Source organism: Gigantopelta aegis, chromosome 10 (genome assembly GCF_016097555.1).
Source record: "Gigantopelta aegis isolate Gae_Host chromosome 10, Gae_host_genome, whole genome shotgun sequence".
NCBI classification, from domain to species: domain Eukaryota; kingdom Metazoa; phylum Mollusca; class Gastropoda; order Neomphalida; family Peltospiridae; genus Gigantopelta; species Gigantopelta aegis.
This window is the reverse complement of record NC_054708.1, coordinates 52,736,252-52,763,071: the sequence shown is the minus strand read 5'-3', so window position 1 is coordinate 52,763,071 and position 26,820 is coordinate 52,736,252. Positions and strand designations below refer to the sequence as shown.

Here is a 26,820-nt window from a genome sequence, read left to right as displayed (position 1 = left end):
TTTATCTTAAATGTAAAATGTAATATAAAAAAAATACAAGGCAATATCAAATAATTTAATTCTTTCTTTTTTCAGTTTTAATATTGCTAATAACACAGCAATGGGTTTAATTAATTATTCAAAATTGTATCACAGTATATATACACAAAGAAAGATCGCTAAATATATGGGCAACATATAAAAATCCTCTTCAATATTTATTTTGTATTAACACGGGAAGAATATCACACATACACACACGCACACACTCGCACGCTAATACAAACACAGATGAATACATATATACATGTACACCCACACCAGCAGAGACAGACATATATACTAGGATACATGTATATATTGATATATATGAACTTACCTTTGAAAGCTAAGATATGTAAATGCAGAAAAATAACCACAACACAGTACCTCAAAAACAAGTAAATAAAATTTAAAATATCACAGTTTCTTGGGGAAAATATCACTTCTTGAGCATTAACAAATAATGATAATGCTTTTGACATCAGCAGTATACCACAAAAGTACATTCTAATAAGATAATTCAAGCACATGTTACACGGTAAATGTACAAAAGAAAAAGACAAGAAAACGATCCCAACACATTATTAACCACTGGGGTTTCCCTCGACTAATCCAGCATCACGTTCAGCAGGTTTAGAAACTGCCATTCAGCAAATGCAGCATTTCTCTAAACAGGTACAATGCTGCTTTTAGTGGTCATTTTCAAATATCTGATGTTTCTAACTGAACATACGCTGCATTATCTTATTACTTTTCTTGCAACTCTGCCACATTATTATTAAATACTATCTTATTATATATCCTCTGACTTGCTATGTTCCACCTTATCTGTAGCCATTGATGTCCCTCCTTGAACATCATCTGCAATACTCGATTCAGTATGATCAACTTCACTTGCAGTGTCTATTATGATAGCTGGGACATTATCACCAATTGCAGACAATTCACCATTTTGTTGGCCCTCGATCTCGATTGAAGGGATGATACTTTGTGCTGCATCTTTTTCAGTGGACAGAGAGGTTTTGCCATCGATGCTTTCACATTTGACACCATCAGCTAGTTGACTTTGTACATCCTCCACAGACTTAGTTGAAATGTCTCCAGTATCTTCATCTTGAGTTGATGAAGCTGTAGAATCTAAGGATTCACCAACAGCAGATTTATCTTCAATAGTTGCAGCTGGACTTGATTTTGATGAAGTATCCAGAGCTGAAAGTCCATAATCCAGCTTGTCTAACAATGGAAGCATGTCCGTGTAGCGTGCATTCAGACCAAGATATGCTCTCACCGATGATGCAGAAATCTTATCTTTCTCTATCTGGGTGTCCCTGCTTAGCAAAGCTTTCCGCTCGGATGTTCGACCCATGCTCATTCTTGACAGTCTACTAACATCCTCAGTTGACACAGATGGAGTCATGCCAGCTCCTGTGTGGGAAGGCATTCCCGGCAGTGAGGACACGCTACTTGTTGTCCGCACCTCTGATACTTCCAGCATGGGAATCACAGATGATGTCTTCAGAGGACCTTTTGTACTAGTATTCTGATTGGTGTCACCAGTCCTCGACTTACCAGCTGATGAGGAATCGCCTTCAGATTTCTCTGATGACATCTGGATGGAGATCCCATTCCGAGACTTTGTTGCCGATGAGGACATTGACTTCCCAGACACTGTTCTGGACTTGGTTCCCATTGACGACAGAGTCACAGTGTCCGGGGAGTCTGTTTCAGTTGTGTCTTCACGAGACATGATGTCCTCCAGTTCTTTATCAGCAGATGGTGTGAAAATTGTGCTTTCTCGACTCGGCTCTGGTGAGCCCAAGTCATTTTCTGTCTTAATTATTCCAGATCTCAAACTGCTTCTAGCACTCATGGCGCGCATCTGTTCATAAAAGTTCTCTACCTTTGCTTTATGTGCCTGTAATTGAAAGCATAAATTGGTAAAGTATTTAAGGAAGTAGTTCATAAAAGAAACCCAACATAGTTCATTATTTATGAGGATTTTTAATGAACTAGGATGTGATACTTGTATTAAAAGCTATACTGTTTTGGTCTTGTAGCATGTTTTTTAACTATCTGTTTTTAAAATCATAGTCATTTTATTTCAAGATTAATTCATATTATCCATTTCATTCTAGAGTGTACATTCAATTTCATACTATAGTTGCTTTGTACTATTGCAAAAAGTCATTTCATATGTTTTGATACTGCATCTGGGAGTCACCTTTAGATAATAATATGAAGTCACTTAATATGATGGTACAAAATGATCATGGTACAATAAAAGACTAAAATAATAAGTGATAAAAACAATTAGGCATGAAATTACTAAGTACATGTAAATACTTGAAGTACTGTTGATCCAGTTGTATAACAGATTATGCTTAATAGCAATAGGACATTATCATATTTACTGACATTAAACACCCAAACATTTGCTAAACAATTAACATTAACATTAACAAGCAGAATAAATGTGTGAAAATTAAAGTACATTTTTTTACTTTTTTTTTACAAAGGTCTCTGGCCATAAAAATTAACATTTAGATTAACAAGCAGAAATCTGTAAATGATTAAAGTAAATTTTTAGCAAGGGATCTATCATTTCTTAAAAAAAATATGGATTCTAATTAAACAAAAATCCAATTTCTGAAGTTGGTAAGCAATATATTTTTTGTAATATAATATAAAGAATAGGAATGGACAAATGTGAATTTGTATGATTTTGTATGAGTCAGACAAGTTTTCAGTATAATAATCAATATATTATTTTAAGTTTGGCCTCAACATGTGTATGGACATGCCTAAAATCTTAGTGGTATAGGGGCATGGTTAAAAAAGTTCTAAGTCTATGTGTATTCAATTCTTCAGTAGCCAAAATGCAAATATCTTCTTCCTCTAAATTGTGAGTTATCATTGTCATCTGCTTTAATGATATCTTGTCCTAACACACTGACAACTTGTAGTAACACTAAATGATGGAAGGAAGGAAGGAAATGTTTTATTTTATTTTGTACTCAACACATTTTATTTACGGTTATATGGCGTCGGACATATGGTTAAGGACCACACAGATATTGAGAGAGGAAACCCGCTGTTGCCACTTCATCAGCTACTCTTTTCGATTAGCAGCAAGGGATCTTTTATATGCACCATCCAACAGACAGGGTAGTATATACCATGGCCTTTGATATACCAGTCGTGGTGCACTGGCTTGAACGAGAAATAGCCCAATGAGCCCACCGACGGGGATCGATCCTAGATCAATCGCGCATCAGGCGAGCCCTGTACCACAGAGCTACGTCCCACCCCTCTGAATGATGGAGTCAAGTGAAATCTGGCCTTTTCATTAAAACACTTGAATATATACACACACACACACACCAGATTAAATAACATTCAGTTGAGTATCCGGTAAGTAATTCTGCATGTCTTTTTTACCCAACTGGATTGACACAAACAAAGACATTTTTATTAAGTTAAATAATATCATAAAATGGTTGAGAGGGCAACTTTGAACATCTGAAATGAAAATATGTATGGATCGAATTGTAAAATGATATTCTCACTAAAGAAGTTTTAATGATATGCGTGATACAAAACACGTGAAACAGAAAAGTAAGAACTTTTAATGTATAAACAAACAAGAATTCTGTGACAATAACTGTCTCACCTACCATAAACATATTCAGTGTTGCTGTCAGGTTCATCTATATATGTTCATCTCAGTGCATGTTAATTTATTTTTTTAATTTATAATAAAAAATAAAACATTTTTTTTTTTTTAGCATGCACTGTGATGAACATCTATGGGTGCAACTATAAACCAAGTTCCATTGTTCAATGAGTTATAATACATGAAAAATGGAGATAAACATGAAACTTTACTGTTGAGCTACACATAGATTTTCATGCCATTGCCGTTGGAAAAGTAATACCTATGTTTTGCATTTTTACTTCATAAAAGCAAGACAAAAACCGAAAATGAAACAGAAAACAACAAGAAAACAACAAAGAAAAAAACAAACAACAAATGTTTTGCATGCAAAAAGATACAATGAAAAAAACCTTAAAACTGAAGAAAAAAAACTGTCGAAGGAAACGACAATACCTCGAGTTCTAGCTGTGTTGCCGAACTACTACTCAGGTTATGTACAGTGATATCTAAATCAGACTTGGTGGCGAGGTTAAGATAACGATTCCGTACTGAGAACAAGCGCTACCAAGACAGCAAGAAGAATGTGTGTGTGAAAAGAAAACAAGTCTAGGAAAATCAAATGCAGACACCGTTAGTAGAATTTTGTATTGATAAATAGAAATATGGAATATTTGGTTAATGTCACCTCAGCACATTTTGAATTAGGGCTCTATTGGTGTTTAATATAATTACGGGGTATGGCTATTTCGATATATGCTTGACACAGAGAGAGAGAGTCAATCACTCTTTCAAAAAAGCAGCATGGGATTTCTTATATGCACTTTCCCATAGACAGGACAGTACATACCACACCCTTTGATATACCATTCATGGATATGTACTGTCCTGCACTAGCTGGGATGGGAAGAACATGAGTCCACTAAGGGCAATCGATCCTGCAACACGTCATCTCAGATGTTAACTCTACTATTGAGCTATATATCACTCCTGGGTCCATGCTTATAAAACTCCAGTCCAGACTCAATCTCTAATGACGTCACAAGCATACAGTTTGTTAGACGTTGTCATGACATTAGCATTTCAGACTCTATTAGAGTCTCGAGTCTAGACTCTAAAACGTTTTATAAGCACTAGGCCTTGCATATTTTAAGAGTTTCTGTTTGCTGGAAAAATCAACGTCACTATGCAAGTACGCAAGTTAACAGAACTAGCAAACAGGTATAAATAACAAAATTACGGGGAAATTTCAAGGATCCTCAGTAAAAGGGGTTATTGTGAGATTTCCATCAAAAGGACAAGAACAAGAACAGTAGCCGGTGACAGATAGAGACATTGTATAAACTGTTACAACACCACACTATATTTCAACTTATTTTTTCGTGCTTATATCCAATTAAGGTTCAAGCACGCTGTCCTGGACACACACCTCAGCTATCTGGGCTGTCTGTCAAGGACAGTGAGTTAGTAATTAGTGGTCAGTGAGAAAAAAGAGGGTGTAGCAGTCTGACACCTAACCACTGAGTCGTTAAAAACTTGCTCTGGGTGGGAGCCGGTACCAGGTTGCGAACCCTGTACCTACCAGCCTTATGTCCGATGGCTTAACCATGACACTACCAAGGCTGGTAACACACTATAGTCAAATATTTAACAAAGTAGAAAGATGGCAAGCCTCTGTGAAAAGTCTGAATTAATACAGAGAAGTCGGTGAGAAAGTGCACAAAAACTACAGATGTCAAATGAGGAATACATTTAGTGCTTGTTATTGCCACATCACACTCGAAGCAGAAAGGAAAGGAATGTTTAAGAGCATGGTGAGAAAGTGCGCAAAAACTACGGATGTCAAATGAGGAATACATTTAGTGTTTGTTAATTGTCACATCAAACTCAAAGCAGAAAGGAAAGGAATGTTTACGAGCACCTCAGCACATTTACAAGTTAGGTTACTTGGTGTTAAACATATAAGGCCAAATTTATGAAGCCTGGGCCTGTATTTTCAAAGCCATCTTAGTTACGACATATCGTAGAACCTAACTGTCATATGCTAGGAACCAATATGGCGACTTACTTCTTATTTCATGATGTTGTTAATGATAATGACAAAGATATAGCTTCCCAGTTTCCCAGTTTTTCGAGATCGCACTCACCTTTTGGACTATTAATGACGATGACACACTAAGAGAACTTTACGATATCTTCAAAAATCTGTTGTATCTTAAATCTTCGACATTCGTAGTTTGCTCTTAATTAGCTATGACATGTCGTAGCTAAGATGGGTCCTGATTAGTAGCTTACATAGACTGAGTCTACTTAAACACTAATTTTAAAGACAAATGGGCTTTGTAAATGTGGCCCATGCTTATTTTAAAACTTGGTCTAGTGAGAAAAAGGAAACCCACTGCTGTCATACAGCTACTCTTATAAAAACAAAGCAGCAAGGGATCTTTTATACATACTTTTTGTTAGCAAGCAGGTCAGTACATACCATAGCCTTTCATGTACCAATCGTGGGTTGGGATTGGAAAAAATCCAGATACAGGATTTCAGGAAATTAATTTTAATATTCATTTCAGCTCAGCTGAGTGCTCCACCACTATGCTACATCCATCCAACTCTGTCACGTGTCGTTAAAACATCTATTCTATTCTATTTCAACTCCATCAAAACACACTGACATTAATTATCACGATTAAATTATTCTTCATTTTTGAAAGGAAACTTTGATTGTTTCCTGAATGCGTATTTTTTTTATCTTTTTATTTTTTCCATACCTCAAGCTCCTTGTCTGATTCGCAGATGAGTCGCTCCATGTTTTCTCGAGTGAGTTCGTCCGTCTCGTCCATCATGATCTGGGTTGCGATGATGTTGCGTGTGCACAGCTTGCGCACCTCTTTCTTGATCTGAGCCACCATGTCCATGTCCTCTGTGGTATTCACGCCAAACTCACGCAGTGCTTCAAGCATTTCACTGTACAGATCAAATATATAGTCACCATTATTACATATAATAATAAATAGAGTAATAATATTAAATACAGTAATAATAAACTCGCACAATGCATCAAGCATTTCACTGTACAGATCAAATATATAGCCACTATTATCACATATAATTATAAATAATGTAATATTATGAATAATAATAAAAAAAGTAATAATAAAAAGTTTGTTTTGTTTGATGACACCACTAGAGAACAAGGATTTATTAATCATCAGCCATTGGTAATTTTGACATTTTGTCCTAATGCAGGAAGGGATCTTTTATATGCACTTTCCCACAGACAGGAAAGCACATATACCACAGCCTTTGTCCAGTTGTGGTGCACTGGTTGGAACGAGAAAAAACCCAATCAGTTGAATGGATTCACTGAGGTGGTTTGATCCTGCGATGCAAGCATCTCAAGCGAGCACTCAACCGACTGAGCTAAATCCTGCCCCCTAGCACAGATAGCCACAAGCACCTGTTGAAAGAAGTTGAAAGATAGGAGGAGTTGCCAGATCGCGAAGAAATAAGATGGAATTCAAAGGAGAGAAAGGAAAGGGGGCACTGGGATAAAAAAAAAAAAAAATTTAAATCCTGCCACCTAAAGTAATAATAATATTATTAAATATACTTAATAAACAACACAGATCATAATTAATATTTATGTAACGAGTGGTTCATGGAGACGGTATACTATCAGATATTATTATAAACAATACTCCTTACAGAACTATCAAACTGTACCATTGGCAGAATTACCGGTAGTACAGGTATATTCAAGGCAGAATCTGCCTGGCAGAGTTACCCATCTTGAAAGTAAAAAGAAGGGACAAAATGAAATGTGTTGTTAAACACAAGTAGATCACACTGATTAACTAATCATTGGCTACTGGACATTAAACATTTAATAATTCTACAATCTTCTGTGGAAACATGCTAGAATTTTGCATTAGCTGCAAGGGATTTTTTTTATTACACTTTTTCAGACAACAGCACACACCACATTGTTGTACCAGTCATAGGGAACTAGACAGGACACAAAAGCTCTGAATGGACTGTCTGCGAGGATTTGATCTCACGACCCAAGAACCTCAAGCAAACACTCTACCCAATGGCCTAGATCCTACTCCATCAAATGAAAGGGAGAGAAAAGGGGGCAGAAGAATTTTTCAAAATATGTTTAAAGTTATAAGTTAAAGTTTGTTTTTGTTTAATGACACCACTAGAGCACACTGATTTATTAATAATCAGCTGTTGGATGTCAAACATAGTCTTAGAGAAAACCCACGACACTTTTTTTCCATTAGCAGCAAGGGATCTTTTATATGCACTTTCTCACTTGTAAACAAGACAACACATACCAAAGCCTTTGTTCTGGCAGTCGTGAAGCACTGGTTGGATGGGAAAAAACAAAAAGGAATCAGAGAATGGGCACACTGATGTGATTCGATCCTACAATCCAAGCACCTCAGGTGAAAGCTCTATCAACTGAGCTAGATCGCACTCCTTTTTAAAATTCAGTCAGGTTAATGCCCAAAACACAACGGGTGTGGGTGTGGGTGTGGGTGTGGTTGTGGATGTGGGTGTGGGTGTGGGTCTGGCGAGTACTGAATCGAATGCGACAAAACACACTGCGTCTGTGCTAGCGCTAACTACAGATCTGACAGTAGACGACGTGGAACATGCACTATATTTTTTAACACTGCCAGATTGACAGCTGCACAATGTTCAAACTTTACTCATTAATTTTTTTCCCTTATTGTTGATGTTTATAGAAGTAAATTTATCTAAAGATATGAATGCATATACATGTATTTTGAAAACATGCAACAGTTACAGACACAGACGTCAAAATACACCAGACATGGCGTCTTTGCCACACTCGCCATACCCAGACCCAGTCCCAGTCCCAGTCCCAGTCCCAGTCCCAGCTATGGTGTGTTTTGGGCCAAATCTGTCAGACAAACTAAAGAAAGATTCCAAAGGAAATTTTTAAGAAGACATTTTCCCCAAGCTGTGACTTACTCTCTGACGGGCTGACTTGTCTCGACCAGCAGTCGGTCCTGCAGCACCTCGATCATCTCGTCATCATGGTACCCGAGCACAATCAGGGAGTGACACGCCTCCGCCCTCACCGTCGGCTTCTCCTCATACCGCAGCGCCCACAGCAGACACTCGAAGATCCGGTCGTTTGTCACACCAATCTTACCCAGTGCTGCAGAATTAACACAGTATCAAGTAAGAACTATGTATCATATATTAGCTGGCATATCCAGTGTAATCAAAGTATGTCATATTTTTCAGATCCCATACTTTCAGAATTTTATAACTTTGCAAATTAGATGTAAATTAATCGAGGTCACGGCACTATGTTTATTGACATTTAAACAAACGTACTATAGTGACACTCCATAGGTGACACTCCATAACTGATGTATGCATTCATGGTCAGCCAACAATAGTTGTCAAACAATAGTAATTTTACAATGAAAGCTGTCCAGCATTTAAAAAAGAAAAAACGTTAAGCACTAGTTTATTCTTATATATGGACGTCATTCGAGTTTGACATCATTACCATTCAAAAAGACACCGCGTCACATATTCTTACGACATTGAAATGTCGGGTAATGGTTGACTGGAATTAAAGTTGTGTATATAGTTTACAAAAACACATTGTATTAAGCTTGAGATTATATTATAAAGAGATTATTACCCTCATGTGTTTCGACATCATCAATATCATATATTAGGAATAAAAATAATGTATTACCGGGTAAGCTTGCCAGACTTGATTAATACAATTTTTATTCCTAATATATGATACTGATAATACCGAAAAACACTCTGGTAACAACCACTATCTATCAAGAAATACATAACAGAAAAATTGTATCTAGCACAGGGTAGGGACAGGCATATGTACAGGGTTTTTTTAGGGTAGAACCCCCTGCTCCAAGCAAATTTTTTTTTTTTTTAAATATGTTTTCTGGAGAAGCATGACCTGTCGCCCCCTAGAAACTTCGCTGACAACAGTCTAGATCTTCTGCATCTGAGGAGGGTTTGCAAGAAGGCAGTTGCCCCCACTAGAAAAATACAGAATCTGCCCTTTTAATTTTAAGTGCCTTATTTGTTTAGCTGGATAAATACTGTATATTACTGTTTCCCGATTCTTTATTACTGCCCCCCCCCCCCATAGTTATGTTAAGCTATGTATGTCACTAGGTAGTTTAAAATACAAACTGCCACATCTACCAGAAGCCAAGTTAAAACAAAACTGTGTTAAGCAGCCACTATTTTAAAATGGACATTTTTAAACAAGTGTGTGCTCACAGTAGAAGAGATGGAAAATAAGGTGGTGTCTTAAGAGAGTTCATTTCAGTGATATTAATATGGAATGCCTTTTTCTTTAACTTTTAAGTGGCAGACCCTAGTTTTTAATCACTACAGCATGTTTTTTACTATTGATAATTAAAATTAAACCTCACTTAAATTTGGTTTAGAACATGCACTTCCTTACATTTTAAGTATTTCTTATCATCCAGGTGTTTGTAATGCCACGAAATGTATTTTTTATCATTCTAAAAATGCACGTACCTCTGAGAAGTAACGGTCATAGAGATGAGCTCTAGTCTATTTTCAGCAGGTTTTTCCACTCTTGTTTCATTCTAATGTAACTTTATCCAGGTATGTTACAGGTTTGTAGATTAACCAAACTTAAGTGTCTATCTTCATGGGTTCAAACTTAATATTTTGTCTGGTTATAATGCCATGGAAATAAATTGGCAAGCGGACTAATCGAAGCCCGTATTATTATTTTTCTATACACAGCTAAATTCGCATTAAAAATCCCGATCTAACTTCATAATAATGTACACTGAATATTTTTATTAATGGAAATATTTAAAACCAAATACCTTGTACTGCTGTGGCCTTAACCTTCCACACAGGATCGTAGGTTGCTATGTTGACAAGCTTGTCAACGACCCGTTCATCCTTAATGCCGAGATTGCCACTCGTAATGCACATCTCCAGTCTGATTGACATGTAGGGGTCATCAAAACACTTGAGAAACACAGGGAGGAGCTTGGCTGTCATTATACCTGAAATTAGTCCAGCATATCTTGATTACTGTAGATCTTTACCAAAAAGTCAAATAATTCTCCATCAAAATACATGTATTATATCATAACTTTGGATCAGAATCCTGGAAATTTTACAACAGCAGAAAATGTGTAATTATATAACTATAAGCAATTACATATTTTTATACTAATTTCAGGTGCGTTTGAAGACGAGGGGGGCTAGGGGTTGAAACTTGTACAGGACTGATGTCAAAAACATCAGAATTGAAAATATCCAACAAACACAACAGACAATAAACTCCAAGAGAATTAAAAAAAACTCAATGTACTGACCTGAACCATCACTAAAAAACTTCACTCACCAGTCCTCCACACACATCTGAATTTATATTATTAACACAATGCATATTAAAAATCTCTCTAATGGACATTAATATCATAAATACTAACCAAGCTGGCCAATCCTACTGATGGCCTCCAGTCGTATTGGCTCGTTCTTATCCTCTAACCGATGCTGCAGTTCATTGTGAACTTCGCGACCGTGCTGCGTTTTGCCGAGACACTGAGCGGTTGCCTTCCTCACTTCAGCATGCCAGTCATTCCACATGAGTTCAGACAGCTTATGTGTTATGTCCTAAACAACAAAGAGCACAGTATGCTAAGTAAATTTACATATATATCTACAGGACTGATAGTAGAAACATCAGAATTGAAAATATCCAACAAAAACAACAGACAATAAAGTAACAGGATCGAATTTAACAATGGCACCAATGGCAATAGACTTAGTTGCCATAAGAACTGTCATAGGCAAGGAGCTATATCTATGACAGTTTTTCGCCACTGGATAAACATTATTGTCGTTTGAAAGGGGTTATTTTTGGTTTTTATATTCATATGTAGATTCTGTATGGAAGGTGAGAGTTTCACTTTATTAAAACTATATTAATTTGTGCTTTGCATTAGTAACTGATGCTATAGCTAGGACGGATGGATGGGTGGCTGGGGTGAGGCTGTGAGGGTTTTTTAAAAGTTGTGGTTGTGTCTACATGTATGTTCTGCATTTAGTAACTAAGGTCAATAACTGACTGCACCATTGCTTTGACTTCATATACAATAGACATATCCAGCAGTAATGTTTTTGTATATATATGACAAATGATACATTTTTTTTTTTTAACTTTTTAAATAAACTTAATATTTTGTCTGAAATTATGAAAATTAACAAGAATTCTGAGAGTACCGCTAAAGCAATTCATATCCTCAAAGTCATTCACACATATGTTTTGTTCATACCCAGATGAATAAAAAAAAAAAAAATTGAAACATACTTACTAATAAATGTAACAAAACTAAAAGTTCATATTTTATTTTGAATTATTTTACAGGAGAGAGATGAGATGAGATTGTGAGTTTCGTAAAAGTGTATTTGTAGTTCATTTGTTTCTTTATAGTAAGTTGGGCTATTTCTCGCTCCAGCCAGTGCACCACAACTGGTATATCAAAGGCCATGGTATGTTTTATCCTGTTTGTGGGATGGTGCATATAAAAAATCCCTTGCTGCTAATCTAAAAAAGAGTAGACCATGAAGTGGTGACAGCAGGTTTCCTCTCTCAATATCTGCATGGTCCTTTACCATATGTCTGATGCCATATAACCGTAAATAAAATGTGTTGGGTGTGTCGTTAAATAAAACATTTCTTTCCTTTATAGTAACTAATGCTATAAGATGGGAAGGAGAGTCTGGCATGTTAATGACTTTTACTCACCTTGTTGATGGTGCCATGTAAAGTGGGGAGGATTTTACAAGCAATCACTCGGTGCCGCCAGCTGCTGCTGTTCAGCTGTTCTGCAACCATGCAGTGAACCAGCGTCTGTGGGGAACAACAAAACATGTACAGAGTTATCTCCCAGTTGGAATTCAATAAACAGACATCCATGATCAAAACCAAAACCTGAAATATCATTGCATTATGTACTGTTCATATCGAAATCAATTGATGGCATTTATTTATTTTCAGCTAGACAGAACAAAATATATTGTTAAATAATGAGGTTATTAAAACTAAACTAAGAAAATATTATTGTCCTTAACATTCTATTATTTAATCAGTGTTAGTAAAAATGAATCAGTGCATAATAATTTAGGGTCTTCTCCAACTAGACAAGATGGACAAATTTAATCTAAAAAGAATACATTTGTATATTTTCCTATTAGGTACAACCCTGTTCTAGCACATTTTTTAAATTCTACATTGTTTGCTCATATTATTCATCTTAATAAAAGAAACAAATTAAAGTTTAATTAACTCTTTTTTTTAAGTATGTGGAAATTAGCTTATTTCTTAAGCATTTTTTATAGTAGGTAATTTTGTTTTACTACATTCATCCCTACAGGTCTAGATAAAATATTATGTACATGTATCTACTTTTTTCATCTACATATTAATAAAAAAACAAAAAAAATTCTTTAGTCCCTATTGAGAATGGACACAACTTTCTCAGAATCTGAATGTCATTAATGTCCTATGATTGGCAAAATATACCTACTGAATTATTACTGATTTTGGCGAGGAGACTGATGCCCTGCTCATGTTTGATTGAGTCTTCTGTGGACAAGAGTTGCTTGATTATCTCCCCTACGATGTCCGAGTCACACACACCGAAATGAGCCAGACACTGAGCAGCGGTCCAGCGATCGATGGTTGTCTCCGCAAATAACGTCTTACGCAGGATACTCTCTGCCTGACAAGCGAAACAAGTCATTATTACACTGTCAACAGGAACATATAATTAGTATATTTTGAACAGAAAGATACAGCCATTATGCAAGTGAACTAAAAAAAAGTAAATTATTATACAGATGTGCAAGAATAATTTTGTTAAGTGATCTTAATAATCTGGACCCCGTAAGTGCTAAGATATTGTAAAATTGTCGTATGGTAACATCATACATGTAGCTTATGGCGATTTTATGATATTGTAGCACTAAGATAGCTTTGAAAATCTGCAGCTACATTGTTCTGTATAGTAAAGAAAAACTTTAATATGATATTAAAATAAATAGAGGATATATTTCATGTTTTTTGTTAAATATGATTTGTATCTCATCAAGTGAAGTTTGCAATCATATCTAACGAGTCATGCTTGAGATATAAATCATATTTGACAAAAAACATGAAATTTTCTATTTACTATATAACTTTTGGCAATTTACCTTTATTTCTAAAATGCCAGCAACAAAATAGTTCCGGCTTTCTTACAGTGAAGATAACACTTTCTACAGTGACGATAACACATTTTAGAGTGATATAGCGAAATTTTCACTCTAAAATGTGTTATCATCACTGAGTGACTGATAACATTTTTATTTCACTGATATTTTAAGATATTTCACTAAATGTTATATAATAAGAGATTGATATTCAGCAAGACTGTGTACAAACCATAAACATTTATAGTAGCATCTAAAATAGACAATTAATAATCTCAACAAAAATATATATTAAGAGAAGAAATAACAAAACATTTTGGTGAGCAAATTCCAGCACTGTAATGTCAGTATAAGGTATAAGGTACATGAAGGATTGAATGTCAGCAATGTGAGACTGAGTGTCAATAACACAATTATCTTCCTGTCACTATGTTTGAGGTTGGGGTTTTTTTGCAGTTCTTTTTTCCTGTTGGTATGATCCCTTACTTTTTTCCATCAGGATATTGAAACAGTATTAGATAATGGATGATTCTCTGAAAATATTATTGTGAATTGGTATCAAATCCAAATATTTTCATGGAATAAACACTAAATAATGGTGGTTACAGGTACCAGAACGTCTGCAATGCCAGAAGTGACCACTAAGCCCACAGCAAAAGCTAATGGGAAAAGGCAGGTGTGTAACATGGATGGCCACAATATACAAGCACCTTTGATGGTTGAAAAGAAAAGGAAGGAAGGAAATGTTTTATTTAACAACGCACTCAACACATTTTATTTACGGCTATATGGCGTCAGACATATGGTTAAGGACCACACAGATATTAAAAAAGGACACCCGCTGTCGCCACTTCATGGGCTACTCTTTTCGATTAGCAGCAAGGGATCTTTTATATGCACCATCCCAAAAAGACAAGGATGAGGATGTAAAGGTGAACAGCAAACAAAAAAGTTAAAAGATAACAGAAACTTACACATCTGGAACTAATGTGATGGAAATCAAAGGGAGAAAATACAGTCAGCCAGCTGTGGCATAATAAAATAATAATAATAAACATTAATAATATAAAAATAAATAAAAACCTTTGCTGTTGGCCGATTCAGTGAGTAGAGTGTGATTGCGGCGGTTTTCTTTACTGTCTCGTTGCGGTCATCGAGCAGACACTGCAAGCCCATGATGATTTTCTCGTCCACATTTGACGCACCTCTCTCCTCGTATTCCAGCGTGATGCCCTGCTCTTCGGGTGGCTTGTACTCTGCTGCCTTGCCCGCCGTCACAATGGCCTTGAGACGCACGTGTGGCTGAATGTCGGTCATATCCCGGATTAAATCTTCCGAGTTGCTGTCGGCAAACTGGCCACTCAGGTGCCACTTGGCACGCCACTCATTGACTGGAAATGATATTTGTTGGTGAAAACATTTTGTTTAAATAATTTCAAGGTAGAAATATTTGGTAATATAATATGTCAAGAAATTGTACAACTTATTTCTGAACTGCATATTATAAACTGAGATTTGCAAGAAGTTACTGCTTTAATTGTACATTTATATACCATGCATCCGTGAAATTAAGACAACTAAGTGTCAAGGACTTTGACTGACATTGCACATCCATCAAAATTAATTTGTGAATTTAGATGCATATGAAAAATGTACATGTTGTGCAGGGGGAATAACTTCTAATAGCAACTGTAAACCCCCCCTCCCCCACCTCCCAATTACATGAAGACTTCAGTCTGAAAATAAATAGTAAATGAGATTTCTACACAAACTTTTAGGAGTGAACACTCTGGGAGTATAACATGTAAAGAAATAAGACAAAAGTGTATAATAGAGTGTTAAAGGATAATAAAACTGTATTTGAGAATTTTGCTTGGTTTTGGTTTACTGTCCAGAGAGTCAGATATACAAAGATTGTTCAGGGGAGAAAAAAACATCAGGAACTGTCAAAATCCAATGGAAAGTTGTCTTCAAGAGCTGAATTTCATGTGGACTGTATTATTTGCATCGTACCAATGTAAGCAACAGTACACAAAAAAGTTAAAACTTTGATTTGTTTAACGATACTACTAGAGCACACTGATTTGTTAATCATAGGCTACTGGATGTCGAACATTTGTTAAATCTGATAGAAGTCTTACAGGAATCCCACAACATGTTTCCATTAGCAACAAGAGATCATTTATATGCATTTTCCCACATATGGGACAGCACATACCATGGCCTTTGATATAGCAGTTGTGGGGCACTGGTTAGGACCGGGAAAAAACCGCAATCAAAGAATGAGTCCACCAAAGGGATTCGATCCTACAACCCAAACACTGTGTTAAGTAATCTACTGACTGAGCTAGATCCCAGCCCACAACAGTATACTGGCACCAATGGCTTAGTGATTCAGCCAGACAGTGAGGAGTTTTAAAAACTAAATGTGAGGGTGTAAGGCCATTATAGCTATTTCTTTCTAACAACTAACCATTAACTCACTGTCCTGGACAGACAGCCCAGATAACCAAGATGTATGTGCCCATGACAGCATGCTTGAACCTTAATTGACAATAAACATGAAAATCAAGATAAACCTATTGAGCGACAAGCTGCAGTACTCACTGATCTGCATGAGAGATGTGTTGAGCTTGATCACTCGTCGAGTCTTCGGGTCTGGTGATCGGTGGAACTCCGGATCATATCCTGGTGGGGCAACATTCACAATGTCTGATGTGTCCTACAAATAAATCAAATAATTAAAATAATTAAAATAATATTTCCACAGTAATATTCAGAAATGAAATATAATTTTATCTGGTTTTCCAGACTGTTCACATTTTCATTATATTATGCAAATTTTATAACCCATAATAAAACTCAAAAACTTTAATCTACACTTGAGTTGATTAATAGTTTTTAAATATATTATATGTTCTACAAAATATTATTATCTGTCAAAAGATCATTAATGGGTTAGTACAAACTAACCTGCAAGCTAGCTGATTGAACATTTATATTCAAACATATTTTATTTACTTACTTTACTACATCATACTGGATTACTAAAATCAAGTCCAAGAAATTAAGAAAACATTATGAAATATTGTCAAACCCTTTTCAAGCAGACCCAAAGGGAGTACCAAGAGATGATCTTTATACAGATGGCTGGTTTATACAGGTCTGTGTATTGCCTACTGTCTTTGTGTGAATAGAAAGGGTGGCCTAATAAGACAGGTGGCTATTTTATTTAAAGAAGGTGGCCAAACGTTTAGATCTGAATAAAAAACATAAGCTTATGGCAAACCAGCAAAGTGATGACTTACATTTAAAGTTTCTGGCAATTATAATCCATAATTAATGATACATAATTAAAGGGACTATCTTGAGTTTTAAGCCATTTTAAAATGTTTTTAGGAAATAAAATATTTATACATTATTAAAATTACAATTTACATACATTTTCTTACTTAGAATATGAATATATCTATACCAATGCACTTCTGAACATCATAATGTTTTGTAGTATCTCAATATATATTTTTGTCCAAAATAATTTATTATTTCTTCCAACAGCCGATTAAAATTTGAAATAATTTGACCAACGGTCATTCTAAATGTATTTATCAATATAGGGCCTAAATTTACAAAACCTATATATGACTTACATGTAACTACATACATTTACAATGCTTAAACACCTGCATTTAAGAAAAATAGGCTTCATAAATTCGGCCCATAATGTTTTATATGTAAAACTTATTAAGATAAGACAGTGTTTTAAAAAACAGAAAAACACAGGATGTGTTTATTTTGTTCGGGGTAACAAACAGAAGTCTTGCTAGGGCTAAGAACTGAAGGATATAGTCTCCTTTAATAATCCTGGCAAACAATGGGTGATTTTTTATGCCACTATCTCTTCCAACCCAAAATGAGTGCACCGCTAGGCTAAAATGGTAGGTGTAAGGCCACACATCAATTTTCACCCACTTCACATGTGCAATTATGGGTGTGTCTTCCAACAATATGATCCCACATTGATGATTACCTGGCATACACTGCAGCTACCTGTAGGTTCCATGTACCCCAGGCTCGGTTGATACTGATATAGCTCAACTGACAGCAAATGCGGAGTATTGCTCTGTCATGTAGACCCATACCAAAATGGAAATATTGCAGCTTCATCATTCATCTTATCATCATCCATGTTTGTAATGTCAAAAAATCCCCCCAAAACATGTCTTGTTTCTGTGTTAATTGTTTGTGGCATTTAAAAAAATAATATTTCCACAATAATATTCAGAAATAAAATATAATTTTCCCTGGTTAATAAAAAATAAAATATTAATAAATAATCGTAACAAAGTTATATGCCTTACATCCATGGGTTCTGGGAGAGCCTTCCAGCGTCTGTATCCCTTCTTGATGGTGGTGATCCGTCTGCCTCGCTGCTGGACTGGCTGCTCCTTCTTCACCTCTGACTCGGGGAACCAGTGTTCAGGGACGTCGGGGTACTCTTTCCGGAACTGTTTCTTGAACGTGGTCTGACTTTCCATCACTATCTTTGACTCATCATCGGGCTGGTAAACCTGCTTGCAGCCTAATAAACAGAAGAACCCATAGTACACTAATTTAACTTCAATCTAGTCATCTCCACTATATTTGACAAAATAAATTATTCCAGTTGCAATTGGCTTTATAAAATGACCGACATTTAACCGAAAGACTATTGGGGTTAAGGTTAGGATCAGGGTCGGAGATTAGGGTCAGAGATAGGGATAAGGCATATCAGGTGTGTGTGTGCAAAGGGAGGGTTTCAAGGTTCAAAACCCCTCCCTGCTCAAGCACATTTTTTTTTTCTCTCAATATATTTTCTGGACTTGACTCCCCTATAAACTTCGGTCGCTGCAGCCTAGACTCCACCATTGCTAAAATTCATGCATACGCACCTGCATAGGGTCAAAGTTAGTGATAGGGACAGGAATTGGTTCAGACGTAAGCTTATGATTGGCAATAGACTTATCAGCAAAAAGTATGGGAACCTTTTGGAATATATACTAGTACTTGCTGGGGGTTTTGGGGTGGGTTTTTTAATATTATGGTTTTCTACAGTATTAATTAACAAAATCAATTCAGAAATACCTGTAAGCCATTCCTGCTGGAACCTGTTGTCTGTGCGATACATGGTGTTACCGACTGCTGGGTTCAGGTAGTCTTCAAGCGTGGGCAGTGGAGGAGGCTTGTAGGTTTTCACCTCAATGTTGTGTGCAGTAGTGTTAATAGAACCTGGGGCGGAAAAAAAACAAAAACCCAAAACACAGTTAATAAAGTAGAAAAGGAAGAAGAACAAAAGTTTAATTTAATAACACTTTTAAATTATGGTTAAATGGTGTCAAACATATGGTTAAGGATGACACAGATAATAAGAGAAAACCCACTGCCTCAATGCCATGGGCTATTCCTTTTTAATAGCAGCAAGGTATCTTTTATATGCATTATCCCACAGACAGGATTAAAAAAATCATAATTAGAATGACAGATATTAATTTGAGACAATAAGTTAGACTTCTGCTTTCAGCAAATGGAAGGAAATGTTTTATTTAATGACACACTCAACACATTTTTATTTATGGTTATATGGCGTCAGACATATGGTTAAGGACCATACAGATATAGAAAGAGGAAACCCACTGTTGCCACTTCATTGGCTACTCTTTTTGATTAGCAGCAAGGGATCTTTTATATGCACCATCCCACAGACAGGATAGTACATACCATGGCCTATGTTACACCAGTTGTGGAGTGCTGGCTGGAATGAGAAATAGTCCAATGGGGCCACCGACGGGGATCGATCCTAAACCGACCATCCATCAAGCGAGCGCTTTACCACTGGGCTACACCCTGCCCCCTCCAGCAGATGGATGTAACAGAAACAGGTTTGTCTTACTGTCTTATGCAGTTCTGTGCAACTGTGATTTTAACCATATCAATAAATGTTCAAAGTGCAGCAGCATGAGGTTCCCATGTTTTATTATTCAAGATTCTCCATATGCTAGTATTGTTTTATACTGCAGTTCTATGGTTGTACATACATGTACTATTATTTGTGGTTTTCCTGATGCAATGATGACAACTTTCAGTTAAATGTCATAAAGGAAATTTGAAAACAGCCTACAAAATAAATATCATCTGTAGAAGTCTACCACTAAAAATAAATCTGGCCACAAAAATGAACAGGCAACAGAGTTTTGCTAAAGCAATGCATGTCCCGAACCGGACTCAATATTTGTCCATATTTCTTAAGTTATGGGGCCATAACTCTGTCAAAAATGGGTATATAACCATAAAAGTCAAACTTGGTTTGTAACTCTACACAATAAAGCTACACATGAAGTTTTAGCTAATATATTTGAGGTATTGCGAAAACAAAGTCTGGAAGATGGATGGACAAATGGACAGATGGAGACAAAATCTATAGCCACCTCTGATTGGACTGGTAGAGAATTAATAACCAGCTAAATTAATCTGTTGTTCAAAAACACACTGCCTCAACTGCCAGAGTAATTGTTCCTGACACTGACCTGCCTCTTCTTTCTCAACAGTTTTGTACTGTCGTCTCACTCCGGCTGGTTGGCGATAAAACGGGGCATCATTGTCTATGGAATAAGGATCGTGAGCTGTTCCTTGATATTCAGCCTTGACCTTCTCCAGGAATCTGAAATTTACACCCAAAAACTTATTTATCATTTTTAGAACTGCATTAGTTTACCATGTGTGTGCATGCAGCTGGTATTTATATCACGTAAATTGTTTTGGTTTTTCTCACTTTGTAACCTTACATTTAATAAGAATAAGGTCCATGTTCTTTGTGAAATGCCTTCTTGTTTAATGAGTTAGCCATCTTTCTTTTTTTATATATCAACAACTACCAGTATTATTTTACAAACTAATACATAAACTTCAACAACAACAAAAATATTTATAGTTTTCCAAATTATCATCTGAATGAGGAATTTACTGACACTATTTTACAACCCTTGAAATTTGCAATGGCAATCAGCAGTGTTAAATGCCACTAAAAGTTGGTGCATAATTGATCTATGATAGCATTTTAATCATTATGAGGACTGTGGCATATAACTGTTATTATTTGTACAACATCGCCGTAATATGATGATCTCAATTCTGAGGGCTGTATTTGAAAGAACCAATCAAAATAGAAATGATTTTTGACATAAATCAATTCATAATTCTAATTAACCAGCATGAACATCCGCAAATGGTCAAATACAACATAGTTATTCCCTAAATGTAAATCAGAAAGTAACAAAGTGTACCCCACAAAGTTCTCCACAAAGTTCTCCACATGAAAGGCATACTCTTATGAACATATTAAGAAAAGCTGAAATAAACCACCCTGCATTGTGTATCACAAATGATCACAACTCTTCTTAAAGCTGTATTTTGTTGTGGTGAAATAATAATCATGTAAATACTTACGTCATTTTTGTTTTATCTTTCTTCTTTTGGGGTTTTTCTTTCTTCTTCTTCTTTGTTTCAAGCTCAAATTCACACTCGCTGATGTTATCAGGAACCAGATCTACATCAGTCGAGGGACCGTACCATTCAGCCAACACCTGGGACAGGTTTTCTCTGTCTTCTGATGGAGGCATCTTTTTATGAACCACCCACTTTGCTGTGAGTGGACTCATGATGGACAGTAGATAGGCGTCCCAGTTCTTCTGGCTGGCGGCCATTTTGTCGGAAAGCATGTCCCTCATACTACGGGGGGAAGGTGATTTCTTATCCTTTTCTTTTCCATCATAGCTAACTTCAGTCATGAAAACTGACCCAGATTCTTTCTCTTTCTGCTCAGATGCATCTTCCTGGAAATTAATTATTAATCAGAAATAAGCAGATGAGAATTCTGGTATACATGTATCAGGGTTTCTGTCAAAGGGTAAAGTGGGTATGGTGCCATACCTAAATATTTATGCAGATTTTTTTTTTTTAAGTTAACTTTTTGACAAAATTAGTTACTCTTATCATTACTGTATGATTTTCTTAACCCTAAACTTAACCTATTTTCTTTCTGGGGGAGGGCCCCCCTGCCCCTCCCCCCATACCCTCTGTTGACTGTGATGGTATTCAATTATATAGCACCATGCAAAAAAAATCTTTCTGGCATAAACACTGTGTATATATAAGACAAGCATAATTACTTTATCATGTTATTATCAGACAAGCTCTTCCCACTCTAACCACAAATATATATAATGGAACATATTAAAGGATTCCAAATGAAATGAGTTTCCCACCCAGAGTCCTTTGTGTGAATACCTAGCCAGGACTTCTAGATTATGGTAGCCCCACTCCAATGGCTAGTGATATTCAATATTGGGCTAGTAAATAACTACTAATGCTATGCCCAATGGCTAGTAGAAAACAAATTGTCAAATGTTGCAGCTAAGTCTATTTTGTAAATATGAATATCCTGCCCCCCACCCCAACCACCCCAATATTAATGTTAGTAAGCTCTTTCTCCCTCTTTAGGTGACATATCTGATTATTACTATTATATAGAAAAATTGTAATAATTAACTTAAAAGTAAAGTAGGACTAGTGAATTTTTAATTGTGGCTAGTACATTTTTAAAATCACTGATCTCATGGCTAGTGGATTTTATATAAATGCTTGAAGCCCTGCCTAGCACAGTAAATCAAATGTTTCGTTAAATGAACATCAAGTAAAATGAAATAAAGAAATACATGTACTTGTCTAGGTTTTGTTTGTATGTATTAAATTAGCTGTCAGTAACAAAAAAAAACAAAAGATTTAACCAAAATGGCATGGAAAAACCTTTCTAAAAACATTTGTATGCAGAAAATGTTAACGTATAACAATTTAAATTCCAGTCCTTAAATTATTGGCAATAACAGTAATACAATGTTTTGGTTAATTGCCTTAAATATTTGCAAACCTGTAGTTCAAGTACTTTACTAAAGCAGTAGGAGACCAATACTACATGTACATAACCAACAGGTCAAAATAGCTGATAATGAAGTCTTAGAAACTTCATGAAACTAACCTCAGTTATTTGTTGTTTTTTCGCATCAGATTCTACCGATTTGTCGTCTTCAATTTCTTTTTGCTTTTTAACAGCCTGCTGGTGCAGAAGAATAGCTTTCTTGACAATGTCCGACTTCAATGGTTTCAATGATGTTTTACCTTTAGTAACTAAACATGGTGCATGACGTACATCAGGACCTCGGTTATTATGCCTTCCACCTCCACATATAGTGGCTGGAGGTTTAACAATCAAATCTCCGATATCCAGAGCCTCCCAGAAATACTTATCATCATAAGGCAGCATGTGGAAACATTTTTCCTTGACGACTTCTTCGGAAAATCTCAAGTCAGCACTTATTTTCTTAATATATCTGTCTTCAACTGGAGCTGTGGTATTGTCAAAAGGTTCCAGGAGACTACTGGTGACTTGTTTTTGTTTTGTTTTGCTGGGCATCACCAATGTGTATTCTGATGCAAGCTGTGGTATTTTTACCATTGTAGGACATGGATCCAGTCTAGGTAAGTTGTCTTTGGGGACAGTTTTGGTTTTCAAGCCAGAGCCACTTTTGTATCGTGCCTTCATGTTGCTCTTGTATAGCAAGGAAAACCTTATTACTGAGTCATCTTCAAATGCAAGTACACATGTGTAATGGATTAAATGGTGCACTATTCACATGCTATCTTATTCACACCTGAAAAAATGGTAGAAAGTACATGTATATATAGAAAGAGAAACTATTCATGATAATGAATAACAAAAATAATTAAATTGGCAGATGAGTATAAGGTGCAATAAGCTGAGATTAAATATTGTGATAAATCAGCAACAACTCAGACAACTCATAGAATTGTTGTTGTGGTTGTTTTTATTATTATTTAAAATGATTTTTATACAGGTTTGCTATACTAGTTTGTTTTTCAACAGAAAAGTCCTGACAATCAGTGAATCAGATCTGGATGCACCCTACTTCCACAAATTGTGTTAATTAATTAATAAAGGTGTTATACTACAGTCAAATCCACTTAATTGCATAGCCCCATGTCAAATTTATGCCAATAACCGGTATAGCCGATTATCCGATAGAGCCCCATTTCCAGATTATAACCAGTGGTAAACTTTGCCTTGTGGACAGTCTACCTTACTGTTAACTGCAGAACATCGTGTGAATGCTGATACATGTATGTGTTTCATTTGTTTATACATGTATTTTAAAATAATAATAAATAAAATAACAGTATAAATGTTGTAAGATCAAATATTTTTAATTTTGCATTGTTACAAATCTGTGGTTGTGTTTATTGATGCTATGTCTTTGCTGTACATGGCTTTTCCACAGTTCACACCTATTATTCTGAGGGGTGTTGAGTAGTGAAACCGTGATACTTGGCAAAGCGCAATTTCTACTTGCAGGCGAAATAAACATAGCTTAAATCAGCAACTGTTAATTATTGTCAACCAATTTCCAACTGTTAATTGTCAACAGACTTCAGCTACAGTGTACTAATGTTACAGTATATTTTGTTAGAGATGCTATTGTGCATTGAACAAAATATAACAAGTGTAGTGTTTATTTTGCTTATTTCAAATCATTAATTAGAAAATTAAAAATATTTAATAATGAATAAAATTATTAACACGATTTAAGCCAAGCCTGAAGGAACCAGGGGAGAGGCCTGTGCCTGCCCCTCCTCCCCTCCGAATCGTATGCCATTGACCCATAGAAATTTAGTTAAATGGAGAAATATGAATTAACATTCTGTGCGTATCACATGACCTCACACCTGCCAGATCAACAAGGCCAAATAATTTAATTATTATGATTTCCATCCCCACTTTTGTTAGAATTTGTTTTCAGTTATTATATTCGATTTGCAAAAAGTATGCCACATCTTTGTGCCCCTACCCAGTGTTTCTGCCAGAAAGAAATCTGGATATGGCGCTATGGAATTAAATGCAACCACAATCAACAGGGGGTATAGGGTTCTCCCCCAGAAAGAAAATGGTTTAAGTTTAGGGTTAAGAAAATCATAGAGTACTGATAAGAGTCATTCATTTTCTCAAAAGGTTAACTTTAAAAAAAAAAAAGTAATTTGCAAAACATTTGGGTATGGCGCCATACCCATTTTACCCTCTGGCAGAAACCCTGCTACTGTAGTGATAGTAGACAGTGTTTAATTAGAAAATTTATATTTTTGCAAATAATTCACTGGTATGAATGTATTGCCTATCGGTATTGACATGAAGTGTTGTTAGCTATCATGGAGGAAAAAAAGAGGTGAATTGACTTTCATCCCCCCTTTTGTTACAATTTATGTTCAGTTATTATATTCAATTTGCACAAAAAGTATGCTGCAGTTTTGTACTACTACTGTAGTGAATAGTAGACAGAGTCCATTCTGAACAACTAAATCATTTTGAGTATATAAATCGTTTTAATTAACAATCAGTTCATAAATAAAAAAATAAAACAAAATTCACTGGTACGAATGTATTGCCTATCTGTATTGACATGAAGTCTTGCTAGCGATCATGGGGGAAAAGAGGTGACCTGACTTCTGTTGATAAACTGAATTTTTCTTTTCAAAAATATTATTCAAATTTTTTCATGTGCATATTTCAGAAACATATATTTTATATTTCTATGTTGTTGATTTTTCACATTAGCTGATTGAAATATATCGTAAGTATCGTGTTCGTGTTTTTATCGTAGCCGAATGCAGTTTGACATCGATCGGTTGGGATACTTTTCACTGGAAGATTGAGGGAATTAAAATATTCAGACACTGACATTAGCCTGCACTCGTGCATATATATTAAATTACAAAACAAACAACGTGCACAGTTGGAATTAGTCAAAATAATTAGAAAATGTCATTACTTCTGTCGTTCTGAAATTCTGTAAATTGAAGTTATCATGAGCGCCGCCATGTTGTTATATGGTTGTTAGGGAAGGCGAATAACTCTGCGTCAAACTGGATTATCTGCTCTTGCTGTACTCCAAACAACGCATTCACAGCCGTGTCTGAAACCCAGAGAAAAGCCGTCCCTTCCCCGCTTCCGATTAAAAGCATGTTCCGTAACTAAATTCCATTTATGGAGGTCTTTTACTTCTTCTTTTTTTCAGTCATCCATCCATCATTTCTATTTACTTAGGTCATTGAAGAAAAACAAAACTGGTCAACGTACTTTTTTCTTCTTTTTTTTGATGGTTTGTTGTAGTTCCTCCGCTGTCAGTGAGAGCACCGCAGAGACTTAGTGTGGGTGGAGGGAGGTCTAGGTACGATAACGTAGCGCTGACATCTACAATGTCTTCAGTTCAGCATGCAAGGAAAGCAAATAACTCAACTACATCTTCTGTAATCGAAACAGACGAAAGTTTACATTATAATACCGTAACTAAAGGGAGGTCATAGAAAGCATGTGGAGAGTGGGTCATATCATACGGTCACATAGCGGGTAAACTCAAATGCTTGTTGCGCCAGTGTTGTTACTAACTTACTATTTCAAAGCACAGGTTCCTTAAGTTTTTAATGTGTCAGATGATGAATGTGAATTGTATATAATACACTTCTGCAGTCGTTTTGTACTGAGTGTAGCCTATAGCAAGTTTCAATCTGGGCATATGAAGGACAAAATTACAGGGTGGAGGGGGCCTATATTGACTATATACAGGGTGCTGCCCTTATGTTTATAGTAGCCCAAATTGAATTTTACATCCAAATAATTTATTACTTAAGACAAAATATGCTTAGGGAAATAAAATTAAATTTATCTATATTATAAACAATAAAATGCATGTATTAAACATAGGCACTTG

The 26,820-nt window shown here is 35.8% G+C and overlaps 1 protein-coding gene across 2 annotated transcripts; it reads right to left on the bottom strand.

Moving 5' to 3' along the window:
* Positions 1 to 41: 41 nt before the first annotated feature.
* LOC121383991 (HEAT repeat-containing protein 4-like) lies at positions 42 to 26,213 on the bottom strand. 2 transcript variants are annotated; one of them, XM_041514128.1, is made up of 16 exons: positions 25,882 to 26,212; positions 23,022 to 23,694; positions 21,434 to 21,819; positions 20,515 to 20,648; positions 19,076 to 19,219; positions 18,313 to 18,533; positions 16,559 to 16,673; positions 15,035 to 15,342; positions 13,288 to 13,482; positions 12,507 to 12,611; positions 11,188 to 11,371; positions 10,570 to 10,755; positions 8,681 to 8,870; positions 6,445 to 6,640; positions 4,130 to 4,237; positions 42 to 1,936 (listed from the first exon to the last, which is right to left on the bottom strand). In XM_041514128.1, exons 2-16 carry the CDS (start codon positions 23,583 to 23,585, stop codon positions 815 to 817), a joined length of 4,158 nt encoding a protein of 1,385 aa, XP_041370062.1. In that variant the 5' UTR covers positions 23,586 to 23,694; positions 25,882 to 26,212; the 3' UTR covers positions 42 to 814. The 2 variants fall into 2 exon arrangements, with proteins under 2 accessions (XP_041370062.1, XP_041370063.1); XM_041514129.1 differs by lacking the exon at positions 4,130 to 4,237 and having other exon boundaries at positions 25,882 to 26,213.
* Between the last annotated feature and the right edge of the window lie 607 nt (positions 26,214 to 26,820).